This window comes from Ailuropoda melanoleuca, chromosome 4 (assembly GCF_002007445.2).
Source record: "Ailuropoda melanoleuca isolate Jingjing chromosome 4, ASM200744v2, whole genome shotgun sequence".
Lineage (NCBI taxonomy): Eukaryota > Metazoa > Chordata > Mammalia > Carnivora > Ursidae > Ailuropoda > Ailuropoda melanoleuca.
Genome location: NC_048221.1, coordinates 40,082,066 through 40,098,348, shown reverse-complemented (window position 1 = coordinate 40,098,348; position 16,283 = coordinate 40,082,066). Strand labels below are relative to the sequence as shown.

The 16,283-nt window shown below is 37.9% G+C and overlaps 1 protein-coding gene across 1 annotated transcript in view; it reads left to right on the top strand.

The window, feature by feature from the left end:
- Positions 1-16,283, top strand: part of CNTN3 (contactin 3) — a 331,370-nt gene that overhangs the window by 256,145 nt on the left and 58,942 nt on the right. The window contains exons 13-14 of the mRNA XM_034658650.1: positions 7,417-7,544; positions 10,236-10,411. Of these exons, the coding sequence (XP_034514541.1) occupies positions 7,417-7,544; positions 10,236-10,411 (304 nt within the window). The remainder of the gene's footprint in view (positions 1-7,416; positions 7,545-10,235; positions 10,412-16,283) is intronic.

Sequence of the window (16,283 nt, the reverse complement as noted above, 5' to 3'; positions counted from 1 at the left end):
AATCAAGAATATTACTCAGAATTTTTAGATCAGTTGCAGAAACTGACTCAGGGATGGACAGAAAACTGAGTGGCTCCAGAAATCCTGGCAGAAGGGATTGCACCATCTTTTCAGAGCAAGTACTGGAATGAATGGACTAAGCATCATTTTTGTCTTTGTTTCACAAATTAAAGTTGAAGGAGGGATAATCCCATAGGCATAGTTTAGAATACTGTTACTCAAAGTGTGGTTCCCAGAGGCTCAGGGTGTTTGTTGGTTAAGCATCTGACTCTTGATTTTGGCTCAGGTCATGATCTCAGGGCCCTGAGATGCATTGGGCTCCCTTTCTTTCTCTTTGGTGTCTGCCTTTCTATAGAGAAAGAATGTATTTTGATGTTCACTTTACCATGCAGTAAGGGACCTTGCCCTTACAGGAGGGGCCTGGGGTTGTACATTTGAGCCAGGGTGCTTAGGTCTGTCTAATTCAGGGATGAAATATCAGAAAACCATGCTGCTCACTTAAGCAGTTTTGAATCAGCTTTATGTATAGTATAAGTAATAGAACTGACATTTGGATTTTCATTGATTTCACTTATGAGTCTATCTCTCAAGCAGGAAAGAATAGTGTCAAATATGGTGCCATTTTGAACCTTAATAAGTATTCCCTTTGAGGTTTTCTTTTAAATACATGAGCCATTAGAGAGTTGTTTATTTTTCTTGTTTGGTTTACTCCCTCATACATAGGAATATTTATCGTTTTTTGCAGATACTTCTTTATATAAGGATTTAAATTTCAAATGGATTACCTTGGCCCCATGAATTACTTAGATGAGTAGTTTTACATAATAATTCAAACTGAAAATCCCCTCTTAAGGGCCTTTTGTTCAATTGGCTTGAGTCCATTTTAGAAGAAAAACTATTGCATCACCGTTGTAACAAAAATTGAGCTCCAGATTTATTCGTCATGATAGACATGCTTTTGGAAAGGTTTTATAAAAGTAACGATTGTGTTCCTTTACCATCGATTCTCTTCTCATGAATATGAAGAAATGTTAATTGATATGGAAAAAGTACATCTTTCTAGGACCTCAGATGCCTGTTCCATGTAATCTGTGTGTGTAATCTGTGTGTCCAACAAAATAACAGCGCCACATAGTATTAGCCTAATGCTTAGTCAAAAATAGGATAATTAACTGCTGAATCTTCTCCGCTCTGCCTCTCTTTTCCTTGGAGATTTTCCAACCAATAAATCACTAACCTAACACTGTTGAATTTATAAGACGAATCCCAAAATGGTATAGCTAAAAGAATGAAACTTCTAATATAATTTTCCTAAATAGTGTGTGTACATTATCTTTGAACTCAAGGGGCAGAAGTTCTTTCACCAAGCGTTTGGGGCTGCGAGGGAGCTGTGATGAGAACATGCACGTTGTGCTCTTTTTCACTACCCTTACTTTCTCGTGCATTTTCATCAATTTATATTTGCTTTTCTTAACTGTCATTATTTATCCTATAATATATGCATTGTGAGTACTTTTCTCTGACGGCTAATTGTAAGCATCCGTCTCTTCGAATATGTACTCAGAAAGTGAAGTCCAAAATAGCCTTGTTATTTTCTATACAGCAGTTTAATCACTACGATCTCATGTGATTTCATCTCCACTGAGATGTGCTTCCTGAGAAAATGTAGAGTTGCGGCATGTTTGTTAAAATTCAAGTTGAATAAATTACCGTAATATTCAGAACATAGGCAAGGGTAAAACAATATATTCAGCAGTCCTGCCTCGCATGCATAATACTCTACATTGTTCCCATTCTAAAACATGCTGTGTTATTATGGGTGGTTATATGTCATCATAAAGTACAGGTCAGGTTGCCTACATAACAGTCAACTTTCTGAACAAACAGCTTTTCTTAACAGTCATAAATTCAGTGCCATCACTGAATTTATAGAATGGACCATTAGAGCAGCTTAGAGCAATTAAGTTTACTTATCCCAAACTAACCATAGACTGCACAGAGTTAAGTAAAAAAATTAACCTCTTTACCAGGAAAGGAAAGCGTGATGAAAGGAGATATATAAAGGTATATTATAAAACTGATCAAGGAGTCAAAAATGTCAGTGATTTAAATTCTACATTTTTCCAAGGAAACTGGAGTCCCACATTTCTGAATGTTAATCTCATAAATCTTTGTTTAACTTTTTGTGCCAAGACTTAGAGACACTCATTGTTATCTACATTTTCAGCTCTATCCATTTGCAGCAAAACGTGTTCCCAGAAAGCTTAGAAAGCAATTTCATTTATACTGAAGTAGGATAAAATTTTCACTTTGGATCTCTGTAGGGAAGCATGGGTTATTGAAGGGTTTCTTTTGAGAAACAATTACTCCATCCATTTACTGAATATTGTTTATTTTTATGTGTTGTGAAATGCCCTGTGGGCCTCTTAGATCTTACTGGAAAAACCAATTTAGGAAGAAAATACCCAATTAGCTCAAAATTTTACAATGTACAGAGTTTGCATTCTTTGAGAGTCAATATGTTTCTTTTGGAATCTGTGTGATTCCTAAGTTGTTAGCCTTGCTTTTGAAACTATTCCTCATCTTGGCATAGTCATGAAGATAGGTTTGCTCATTTACAGCTGTTAAATCTCACACACTAGGGGCGCCTGGGTGGCTCAGTCGTTAAGCGTCTGCCTTTGGCTCAGGGCATGATCCCAGGACATCAGGCTCCTCCGCTGGGAGCCTGCTTCTTCCTCTCCCACTCCCCCTGCTTGTGTTCCCTCTCTCGCTGGCTGTCTCTCTTTCTGTCAAATAAATAAAATAAATCTTTAAAAAAAAAAAAACCTCACACACTAAATGTTTTGTAGTTATCCAATATCCCTAATAGTTCTGAATTTGTAGTGGAAGGTTAGCTGTTAACGCTAATTCATAGCATGTGAAGATATCTGAAATCGCCTGTCTCTGTTCTGTGATACCCAGATCAGAAGGTCTGAGCTTCAGAGGAATATTTGTTTGGTTAACCCGAGACATTTTTACTTTAGTTCCATGCTTGCTAATCTTAGAAGTGGTCAGTTGCCCAGCTTCTTGGACCTTTGAGTTCTACCTCCAGCCTGTGCCTCAGAGCAGATGAGATTACCTCACTATTTAAATATATTTAAGACCTTCTAATAACCACCTCCTAGCCTGCTTTCTTTACATATTAAAATCTTCAGCAAAGCTTCAATTTTTTTTATTTTTATTTTTATTTTTTTGCCTAGTAAAGGCAGATTAAATTTATTGAGCAATGCTATCAGTCAAGTCCTATCCACTTTGAGGGTCATGGCCCAAAATTTTTACAGATAGGATTAGCAAGCAAAATGGGTTGGGGGCATTGCCCTTGTTTGTACTCATTCAGAGACTTTTCTCAGTAACTTTTCTCTCATTCTCTTTCTTTCCCTTCCTCCTTCCCTTTCTCCCCACCTGTATCTTCAGTAGCTCCCTCTTTCTTAAGTTCTTTCTTCATAGTAAAAGTACATTTGTAGCCCTCTTATCCTAGGAATTTCTTTTTTTTTTTTTAAGATTTTATTTATTTATTCGACAGAGACAGCCAGCGAGAGAGGGAACACAAGCGGGGAGTGGGAGAGGAAGAAGCAGGCTCATAGCAGAGGAGCCTGACGTGGGGCTCGATCCCACAACGCCGGGATCACACCCTGAGCCGAAGGCAGACGCTTAACTGCTGTGCCACCCAGGCACCCCTTCTAAATTCTCTTCATCTCGCTTTCTATTGTCTCAGCTTTCTTTTTTTCGACATATTATATTTACACAGTTGAACCCTTGAACAACATGGGGGATAAGGGTGCCAACCCCATGCAAAGTGGAAAATCCAGTGTAACTTTTGATTCACCCAAAACTTAGCTAAGAGCCTGCTATTGACAGAAGCCTTACCAATAGCTGAGTCAATTAACACGTATTTTGTATATGTATTACTTACTATATTATTATAATAAAGTACACTAGAGAAAAGAAAGCATTATGAAGAAAATCATAAGAAAGAGAAAATACATTTACAATACTGTGCTGTATTAAAAAAAAAATCTTCGAATAAGTGGACCGATGCAGTTTAAATCTGTGTTTCACGGCTCAACCATATGCATATCCATATGCATATATATAGATAGGTTTCTATATGGCCCCTAAATACACAGATCTGTGTATATGTATGTACATGTGTATGTGTATAATAGTATGCACACTTTCTGAATTTATTTTCTTATAATTTCTAAAATCCTCAGTGCCTTGCAACCTGCCTTCACTAATCCCAGTTCTTCTGTAGTGACTCTCTTGAGGCATACAGTCATTTGTTCATTCAGCAAGTATGAATTTTGAATATTTACTCTGTGTCAGGAGTGATTGAAGGCTCTAGGAATTTAGCGGTGAGTAAATCAGGCACTATCAAGACACTGTCCCTACCTCCAGAGAGCTTACAGTCTCTGAGCTTACTAGAGGAGAAAATTAGTCAAATAAGCACACAAATGTGTCATTGGCCAGTTGTCAAATGCTATAAAGCAGGCACAGAAGATGTATCATCATTTACGAGAACACCTAATCAGACCCAAGGTTCAGGGAAGTGGCCAAAAGCTGAAGGTTCAGTACACATTAAACAGACATAGGGAACAGTGTTCACCAAGGCGCCAAGACAAGAAGCAGCATAAAAGCATTTAAAAGAAAGTATGTGTGACTGGAGAAAAGCAAACAAGGTGTAGAATTCACGAGGCTTCATGAAATTGTGGGGTGGGGGGGAGTCCCGATGAGAAAATACTTCCCAGACTTAGGATGTAATCATTTCCTCCTATAAACTGTGTGATGCCAGAGAAGTGGTCTAAGCCAGGTTTGGGGGTTATGACAGAATTACATGATCAGACTTACGTATATCTTCTCTCTCTCTCTCTTTTTTTTTTTATTATTATGTTATGTTAGTCACCATACAGTACATCCTTAGTTTTTGATGTAGTGTTCCATGATTCATTATTTGCTTACAACACCCAGTATTCCATGCTCCTCCTTAATATCCATCACCAGGCTAACCCTTCCCCCCCTCCCCTCTAAAACCCTCGGATTGTTTCCTGGAATCCATAGTCTCTTATGATTCATTTCCCTCTCTGATTTCCCCCCTTCATTTTTCCCTTCCTTCTCCTAATGTTCTCCATGCTATTCCTTGTGTTCCACAAATAAGTGAAACTATATGATAATTGTCTTTCTCTGCTTGACTTATTTCACTTAGCGTAATCTTCTACTGTTCCATCCATGTTGATGCAAATGTTGGGTAATCATTCTTTCTGATGGCTGAGTAATATTCCATTGTATATATGGACCACATCTTCTTTATCCATTTGTCTGTTGAAGGGCATCTCGGCTCCTTCCACAGTTTGGCTCTTGTGGATATTGCTGCTATGAACATTGGGGTGCATATGGCCCTTCTTTTCACTACATCTGTATCTTTGGGGTAAATACTTACATTTCTTTCAGATTACTCCCCATGTGTCTCAAACCAGTCTCCATATCCAAAGTGTTTGGTTTGCTTGTGTCCCTCTTCAGGGTCTCCTCTTTTCTATCGTTGCACACTAAGAAAATCTTTGTTCTCTGACAAGCTAAGGTATAAAGAGATTTTTCTTCAATGATCTCTTTGAGAAAAGTGATCAGCGGGCATTTCATACCCATCAAAGTGGTCAGGGTTCCATGAAGGGAATCAGATTTAACACCTTTTTCACAGCTACGTAGGAAAGTTCTTGGCATTTGTAACCCTTGTACTTTACTCCTCAAATTAAAATACAGTGTCCTGTGTTCCCTGATTAGCTTTCTAGGCCATTCTTCTCAAACCATTTTGTTTCAAACGTCCCTTGACATTCTAAAAAACTTTTTAAAAATTAAAAAAAAAATCACATAAACAACAAACATTCATGGATACTCTACCTGGGATGATGAATAGGTCTCTGTGTTCAGATCACTTTCTCACTCAAGAAAATGGAAGTAAGATTTGCATGAAAGTAAATTACACGTCATCAAAGTAATATGTATGTATAGGTAATATAAAATACATTTAAAAATATGTGTGTAATATAAAATATGTATCTTGATAAACTCAGACTAATCACACTTTTGACACTCACCTCCAAATCTTGCATCAAGCAGGATAATATGTAGAAATTGAGTTGAGACCGTCTACTGTAGTCTGATGCTCTTAGCATCTTTCCTGTCTACTGTAGAGCCTATAAGTTGGAAACACTTACTGATCACGGTTTACATATATCACGTCATGCTGACACTGGGGTTGGAAACCTTTTTAAGGAAGTTGCCCTTGTCTTTGGATAGATATGACATGCACATACCAAAGATATGAATTATACAAGATAAAAGGCATCCTAAATGTTAAATGTATGGTATGGGTAAGTAAAGATTTTAGGAATTCAAGGAAAGGGGAAATAATTATGGGTAGACAAGATGTGCAATTAAGATTCATGGATCTGACTAATGACAGGTAAGCCCTTTCTCATTCTTGTTTCTCATTTCAAATGATACCTCTTCTAAGAGGCATTTCGGAGGCATCCTAATCATGGAAACACTCCTTATAGCTATTACTCTTTACTGTATCACCCTGTTTGTCTCCTTCAGAGTACTTCTCAAATATCTGAACTTGGTTATTTATTGTCTATGTTGCTCAGTAGACTGTTACTTCCATGAAGGTGGAGACTTTCTATCTTGTTCACACTATAATCCCAGAGAGTCTCATAATGCCTTGCACATGTAAGACACTCATTTGTATTTCCTTAATTAATTAATTAGGTACAAAAACTTTAAGTACATTAAGCATATGCTCAGAAACTCTAATGTAAGGTTCATTTGTACTGCCCAGATTCCTTACAATAGCTCACAGGTGACCATGAAATGTTATTTTGCAAAATTTGAATTTATATTGGGTCAAATGTGACTCTTCCAAGTTCATTATGAAAAGAAGAGAGTTTCTCAATTCTCATATACTGTTTCAAAGTTAAGGGAATTCATGTCATGTCTATTTTCTGTTTTCTCCAAACTGATAAGGCTAGGCCATCATGAACAATCTACCACACCATGTATTTTTGAAGACATTTCACACTTATTTGATAAAGGCATCCCTGAAAGTAGTTATAATGTTAAATAATGCTGTTAAGTAATGCTGCATAAAAATGTCAAGAAAAGTTCAAATTGGTAGAGCATCTTTTCTTACTCAGCTGTGTGTGTGTGTGTGTGTGTGTGTGTGTAAATTTTGTTTTAGTGTTCTTTATTCCCAAGAAGGCTAGGGACTGGCTTATCTAGCCATAGAAATCCTAGCTTAAGGCAATACTTCTATTTAAAAATTGCTGTTTATTTGGGAAAAATGACTATTATACATTTATTTGTCTAATTTGTATTTTTCTTTAGAATTTCTTTTTTAAAAGATGGAGGACTTAAAATAGCCAATGTGACTAAAGCTGATGTTGGAACTTACACATGCATAGCAGAAAACCAGTTTGGAAAAGCAAATGGCACAACACGCTTGGTTGTTACAGGTAAGTTTATTTCTTGAAGATTGCCTTATGTAGAGATGAACTGTATGGTATATTATTAAGATCAAAGGAAAAAAATAGATATTTTACAATATGCAGTGCACTGTAAAGGTAGAACCTGTTTGCACTTACTTTTAACAGGTGGAAGTCAAGAGAACAAGTCTTACTTCACACACCACACTGTGCACCAGGGAACACGTTAGTTGTGTGCTGGTATGATGGGCAGAAGAATTACAAATAGCATCTGCTGATGATCAACTTTTATGCTGTTCTATTATGTCAGATGTTTTGAATGCACTCTTTCACAATATCATTGATATTTTCTGGAGATGGTTAAGCCCATGGAATAATCTTTGCCATCAATGAGAGTCACTTAGAGTTGTGGATATATGTTGTTTATTTATTCATTCAAGAAAAGAAATGAATACCTATTATGTGTCAGTTGCTTGGCCTGTGTTGGCAAACAAAGTGATAAAGATACTGCCCTCATGAATCTTACCTTCTACCAAAGGTAGAAAGAAAACATGCAGTGGGAATAAAAGACAAGGAAATTACTAGAAGGAAAAAATTGCAAACAATTGAGAAAATACAGAGTAGTGTATGGTCTAGGTAAGTTGGAGCAGAATCACCATGACTGGAGTAGGCTCAGTGAGAAAGAGAGGTTTAGACAAAGATTTTGTGGACGTGGAGGAGTTAACAAATAGAATCCTTGGGGACAATCATGGAGGAGCTTTGTAGGCCTTGTTAGGACTTTAGCTTTTAGTTGGAGTAAGAAGTGGAGGCTGGTGCAAATCAACAGAGGAGGAGTATGATGTGAGGGTTTAGTCTAGTTGCTTTGATGACAACAGACTGTGGGGAATCAAGAGCAGAAGTGAGAGAGAGCTCAGAAGACCGCGACTGCAAACCAGACCGGAGATGATAATGAACCAAGTGAAAATAGCAGCAGAGGAATTGATGGGAAAGGATCAGATTCTGTAAATACGCTGCTTGTAGAGTCAACAGGAGGTGCTGATGAATTGAATGTGAGGCCCAAGAGAAAGGAGACAAGGATGGTTGCAGGGCGTTTGGCGAATAACAGAAAGAATGACAGTCAAAACAACTGAGATGGGAAGGTTGCACAAGTTTGGGAAGAGGTAGACCAGGAGTTCAGTTTGGATGTGTTAAATATGAAATGTTCATTAGGCTCTATTTGTGTAAGCAGACCACAGTATTCTGGCATTAGCAACAAATCCAACCTTTCAGTGGGTTAAAATAGCAAATACTTACTTTTTGCTTATACAGCAATTTCATGGTGGGTCAGCCATACTGTCTACATTCAGGAATAAAGGGTCCTAGTGCCTCCATCATCTGGAACATTGCCTGTCACAGTGGAAGAGGAAAGACTACACATCAGGTGGTCTCTTGGTTCTTCCAGGCTTCTGCCTGTTGGCGCCACACGTAACTCCATCTTATATCTCTTTGGCCAAGCATTAGCATTTGGTTATGCCTGAATTCAAAGGTGTTGGTAATTTAATCCTACTGTATATGTTTAAGGAAATTATGGTGAACAATAACATCTATCATAACACCCAAGTAGGTGTCCTGGGAGAGGTAGCTGGATATATGAATTTTGGTTTGGGGAGAGAGAGGAAGGATAGAGATACACATTTGGGAGTTGTTAGCATATGGATATATACTTGAAAAGAAAAGACTGCTAAAATCACCAAGAAAGTGAGTGAAGACAGAGGGTGAGAAAAACCAAGGACTGAGCTTGAGGCAGTCTAACATTATGAGATTTAGGAAGAGAAGAGGGAACAGATAAGGAGTCACCGCACGGACGGTTCTAGAAAACAAAGAGAATTTGGTGTCCCAGAAACCAAGAAAAGAAAGTGAACTGACAGGAAGACAGTGATCAAGGGTAGCAAATGCTCCTCAGAGGTCAATTAAGTAAGATGAGATTGGAAAATGTGCCATTGGTTTGCAGCAGGGTGATTACTGGGAACCTTGACAAAAGCAAATGGGTTGTGGGGAGCCAGAGGCTAACTGGAATGGGTTAAAGAGGGAATTTACTAGAGAAATTATAGACAGTACACATAAATTATTCTTTCAAAGACTTTTGCTGCAACATGGAGTCAACAAATGAGGAACAACAATGGAAAAATGGGGTCACAAGAAGTTTAATTCACAGTAGATGGGAGGACTGTTATGATGATAGGGAGAAGGAAATGTACATGGGGACATTTGGGGGGGAAACACATTAATTAACATTTTAACTTAGCATTCCTCTTATAGTACCTGTTCTAAATATCTTCTGTGTGATCTTTTAAATGTTCGAGTCTATTTAAATTTTGGTAGCAATGCATTTTTGAGTCACTCACAGTCAGTGAGAATTCAGTAGTTTCTATTTCTACCCCCATATTTCACAAAGCAATAAAACGAAGTTAAAATTGATTTTGTAGTAGTAGTATAACTTGTTTACAGGTGACTTTAATTTTTAACTGATAAATTCTATAAATTCAAATATCCTAATTCTTTTAGCAAGAATTTGTGGATCCAATGAAATACATTACAGATCTGCAAAAAAATGTCTATATTAATCTTGAAGACTTTTAATCATGTACCCTAAATGTTAGATCAACCATAAGCTTGTGAAAATGCTTCCATCAAAATAAAAATGCCAATGTTTTACTTAAACCTTTCTTGTTTCCTTAATAGAACCAACAAGAATCACTTTGGCACCATCCAACATGGATGTCTCTGTTGGCGAAAGTGTCATTTTGCCCTGCCAAGTGCAACATGACCCCCTGTTAGACATCATATTCACCTGGTATTTCAATGGGGCCCTCACAGATTTTAAGAAAGATGGATCTCACTTTGAGAAAGTAGGCGGGGTAAGTTGTGTCATTTTCCTCCTGCTATTTATATCACCCAGGGCTCTGACACGTTGTCCCTAAAAAAACATCTGGCGCATATATGATGCTCGGGAAATGTTTTTTCTGTGAGTAAATCTGCATTCCCAGTTCTGCTGTGATCTAATTTTATTATTGTAGTTACCACAAAGTGAGCACGGTTTCTTCAACCTATAAATTATAATTTTAATTAAAATTGGTGTTTGTTGTATTTGTATCAAATGCGTAATTATACATATGGCCACGATGATTTTGTCATTAATACCCTATTGAAGGGAAAGTTTCCTTATACAGGTGTCAGTTTTCAACATGACATATTTATTATGAAGTTGAAACAAGACACAGTCACTAAGCACCTCAATTGTGTCAAGCCAAGAGCTTTCTTCTCGATATCTCTCTGGGCATCAGCAGGGAGAATTTTCATTTTACAGATGTACAGACTAAGGATTTGAGAAGTTTATTAACTTGCCCTGAGTCACTGTCCTAGTTAGTGTGGATCTTAGATTCAAGCCTAAGTCTTTATGCACTCAAAACACAAAATATTTTCTTATGTCCCATTCTGTCTCCTCATTTGTGATGGTTCTATGTGAGGAAGAATTACAGATTTCAAGGAAGAACTGACACTTTGAGGAGAACTATTAAGAAATGACTCAATGTTGGTGAGCCACACACACACCCCCAGCTGGTAACATAACTGTGAATCCAGAATCACAAGGGCCAGTTGCCCTTGGAGGCCTCCTAGCTTCATTCTGTTTATTTAAGATGTCAGCGGTGTATAGTAGAGTTCAAGGTTTGTCCTTTGGATGAAAAAATAAATAAAAACAAGGAAAGATAGCCGGATGGACAACTCAGTTTTATTCATTTGACAAAGATTTCATATTAAATATCAGTATATGTAACACAGGTATATCTATATACTAGGATCATGTGCAAATTAAAAGGATAATGTTATGACTTCAATTGTGTGCCCCCCCAAAAGGATTTGTTCAAGTCCTAAAGCCTAGTTGTGAAATAATAGAATATATTGATTTCTGCCCCTGGGTCCTGCCACAGAGCTCCTAAAACCCTTGGAATTTCCTGGGTGATAGGAATGCTTTTGTTCTAAAGAGGTAACTCTCTGTGGGCTCCAGAACAGCTCGAGGATAAAGGCTGGTCACCAGAAAAACCGTGTTTAGAAGCTGGGAAGTTTTAGCCCTATCACTCATCCTCTGAGAAGGGAAAGGAGCTAGAGACTGAATTCATAATTGATCAAGCCCATGTGATGAATCTTCCATAAACATCTCAAAAATATGGAGTTTCCTAAGTTGGTGAACACATCTACATGCCGGGAGGTGACACACCTCACCATATATACCCTTCCATCTGGCTGTTATCCGCATCCTTTCTAATACCCTTTATAATACAGTGGTATATGTAAATAAATGTTTCCCTGAGTTCTGTGAGCCGTACTAGCAAATGATTGAACCTAAGCAGAGGGTCATGGGAACCCCGGTTTACAGCCAGTCAGTCAAAGGTGCAGGAGACAGTCTGAGCCTGGGGTTTGGTGTCTCAAGTGGGGGGTCCTCTGGGACCAAGCTCTTAATTCTTGGGATCTGATGCTAATACCACACAGATAGTGTCAGAACTGAATTATAGGACATCCAGTTGTGTCAGAGGATTCCTTGGTGTGGAGAACACACACATATCTGGTATCGGAAGTGTTGTGGTGTGTTCTGAGTGTGAGTGTGGTAGCTGGCAGTAAAGGAGATACAGAAATTTTTTTAGTTATACCAATACCTCAGAGGGTGACCTTATTTGAAATTAGGGTTGTTGCAGATACATTTAGTTTAGTGACAGTGACATCATAATGGAGTAGAATCCTAATCCAATATGTCCTTATAAGATGAGAGAGATATGATGAAGGGGATAAAGGGGTACAAGCTCGGAATTGTAAAACAGGTCACAGGGATGAAAAATACAGAATAGGGAGTATGGTCAATAATATTGTAATAACTTGGTATGGTGACAGAAGCTGACTACACTTAACCGCAGTGAGCATTTTGTAATGTATGTAATTGGAGTTTCACTATGCAGTACACCTGAAACTGATGTAATATTGTTTATCAACTCTCCCTCGATAAAAAAAAAATTTTAAAGAGGGAAATTTAGACACAAACGTACAGAGAGAACACCATGTAAAGACACGGACACAGAGGGAAGGTGGCGATGTGAGGATACGGGCAGAAATCAAAGCTAAGTTTCCACAAGCCAAGGAATGCCTGTAGCTTCCAGAAGTTGGAAGAGGCAAGGAAGGATCCTCTCCTAGATGTTTTGGAGAGGGAGCTTGACTTCAGACTTCTGGCCTCTAGAACTGTCAGGGAAGAAAGTTCTGTTGTTTAAAGCCACCCAGTTTGGTTACTTTTTTACAGCAACCCTAGTAACTAATACAGATGGTCTCTTCAAAGACAAAAAAGAAAAAAAAAACAGAGATGTTTCCATACCTAGCCATAGTTCAGTGCAATTTCATTGCCATTTCTATTTTTTATCATCTGGCTTATTCCATTTTAGAAGTTCTAGTTTCCCTAATTATTCTGATTCAGGGCTTTCCAGAACTTCACCAATTGCTACAACCTATTAGCATTTCTTTCACTGTTACTTTAAATGCCCTTTAAAAGAAAAAAAGTCACAATTTCTTCTATCGTGATGGGAAAAGGCATACGCTAGTATTCTCAGCCAACTCTCCTTCTACTCGTGTTTGTCATTTGTCTTTCTTTGGAGGGGAAGGCAAAGGAAAAGAGAAAAGACTAGAATGTTACCTTCATAAAGTCCCCTTATCCGGTCTGGAAAAGGCTTCTCTAACTCAGCTCTTGTCATAACCTTAATTCTTAGATAAAGAATCTTATTTGAAACATTAGTTACCTTTGCTGTCTCACGTAGATAATTGTGTTTGTGATTTATCTGCTGGATATTAAAATGTTGATGGTGTTTGATCCAATGCAGTGCCCTCCATCTTAACTAATGCTTAAGAAATACATAATGAGAGACTAGAAATCCGAAGTACTTTAATTTTAATATTCATCAAACATTCTTTTATTTTTAAGTTTATTTATTTATTTATACCATCTCTACACCCAACGCGGGGCTCAAACTCACAACCCCAAGATGGAGAGTTGCGTCCTCCTCCGACTGAGCTAGCCAGGCACCTCCCATTAAACATTCTTAAAGAAGTGCTCACTTTAGACTGAGCTAGATTACCACTTTCTGTAAGAGGAGCTTGGAGTCAGGAATATTTGAGGTTTTAATGTAATTTACGTGCTCCTGCCTTACCTATAGGTCCTATATAAAGTATAAAGTCATCTTTTCAGAGTCAGGTATCTAAAACATGACATTTCATAAATTAATTCTACCACCTGCCAATTCTGTTCTTTTTCTAGCATGCTAGTTCATGGCCTGTGAATTTTTTTTTACTGACTTGTGCCATTAGTAACTTAATATTCTCTCATCAGCATAAAACAGGAAGCCGTACATGATGACATTACCCTTAAGCCCGGGCAATTAAGTAAATTGGTTTTCCGCTGCATGAGGAGGGAATCACACAACAAGTCTTGTCCTCTGATTGTATATTCATTGCAGCATTCACGTTAATACCTAGAAAAGTCTGCTTCTCTTTTATCCAGTGTGTTCCTAGATATATCCCCTAGTTTCAACAGCAGCAAAATATGAGTCGGAAAGTTGCCAAGAAAGGTGGATAGTAAGAATGATGTTTTTAAGGGGTGAGGGGTAATTTAGAATTGGGAAACCTAGCTCAGAGCTTTTAAATGATTCAACCAGTTGTCACTGGGACTATACAAGGGGTATTATTGGACGATACATTGAGTATTCAATTCTTATTCATTTATTGTAAAAAAAAAAAAACACCTTTTGGAAAAAATCCACAAGCTCAAAAAGCTCTAACAATTTAGATCAGATCTATTGTGTATGTTTGAACATCATGCCAGTCACAGGGTTCTGCATGGTTATACATTCAGAAAAGCTTGTTAAACCAAGTGGCTAAAAGCAAATTGGCATATCACAGGGGAGAGGTATGGGTCCAGAGACAAGCTTCGGCCTGTGCCCATGGTACGAATCAAAGTTGTATAAATAAATCAGCAGTAAAAGAATTCTGGTTAAGCCCACTATTTGCCACACAAATCTCAGTTGCAAGCATGTTGTGGGGTAACTGGAAATACAGGAATTTGTGTTCAGATACATATGAGTTCAAGGTTCTGTTGCTACTAGATGTGCCATGGGTGAGTCACTTAACTTTTCTCCCTCATTTTCTGGTCTCTTTTCACATCAGTTTTTACTATTTGCCGTGTTCCTTCCCACCATGAGAGTTGTACACATTGGTCTCTTCTGGAACACTTTTACCTTTGCATTTCATTATGTCTACATATCTTTATTAATATAATTACGTATGTAAGAATGTACATATTCATATGTATACACTTTTATTTCATATATATGCAGTTATAAGAAGAGTCATAAGTTCAGGGTGCCTGGGTAGCTCAGTCATTTAAGCATCGATTCTTGGGGTGCCTGGCTGGCTCATTAAGTGTCTGCCTTCGGCTCAAGTCATGATCCCAGGGTCCTGGGATCAAGCCCCGCATCAGGCTCCCTGCTCAGCGGGAAGCTTCCCGTTCCTTCTGCTTGTGTTCCCTCTCTCTCTGTGTCTCTCTCTGTCAAATAAATAAATAAGCGTCGACTCTTGATTTCAGCTCAGGTCGTGATCTCAGGGTTGTGAGATCGAGCTCCGTGTCAGGCTCTGTGCTGGGCGAGGAGCCTGCCTAATATTCTCTCTCTCCTGATCCCTCTGCCTCTCTCCTCCACTCAAAAAAAAAAAAAAAAAAAAAAAAAAAAGAAGAAGAAGAAAAAGAAGAGATTCAGCAATATGTATACAGTAGCATTCTCTTATACTCATATTTAACCAACAGAATTCCACTCTATGTACTCAATCAAAATATAAAAAACATAAAATAATAGAGAATGAGAGAGAAAAGAGAGAGATCCCATCAGTCACCCCAGTAAAACATCTTTCTCTACTTTTAAATACACCTTAGCTTCCACAAACAGGATAAAAGAAATAATAACCCACAGTTCAAGAGAAACCAAAGAACATCACTAGCTGGGACCTAAGTATATGGGGCCTAGCAATTTAAATATAATTTTTAGAACATTCAAGGGCAATTTTGACTTGTCTAACAAGCTACCGTTTGGACTTAGATGTATTATATGATGCGGGCTCACCATAAATAGAAACATTCAAACCAAAACATACCAAGAGTTCAGCATATATTGTGATGGATGTTTAAATGGATATGCTTTGATAAACTTGATGTGGTTCAGGTGCTTTAGAAATGAAGAATGTATAAAGCCAAGCTGTACCGCTTTACAAACGTTTTGTGGAATTGGATCTATGATGAATTAGAATGTGTGTGGATAAAAGTCACTGGAAGCAATAAGCGGTTTAGCAGTGACTGGTTTAGCGGTGACTGCCATTCATTTGAGTGGCTGACTTCAGTAAGATTTATCTCCCACAGCCCGGGCTCACTCTTGTTATGGCAGCTGCTCAGGAGCCTTGGGACTTGATGCAGTTCTAAAATTTCTTTAAAAGTAATCCTTTGGGTGTAATAACACAATTGTGGTCACTTCAATGTGATTGGTTTATAGAATTATCAGGGTATGAGGACTAAAATTTTGAAAATAACACTTCTTTTATAATATAAAACTGCATTTAAAAAAAGGTTATATGTGTGTTTTATTTATTTATTTGTTTGTTTATTTATTTTAGAGAGGGAGGGAGAAGGGGGGCATGGCAGAGGAGGAGAGAGAATCT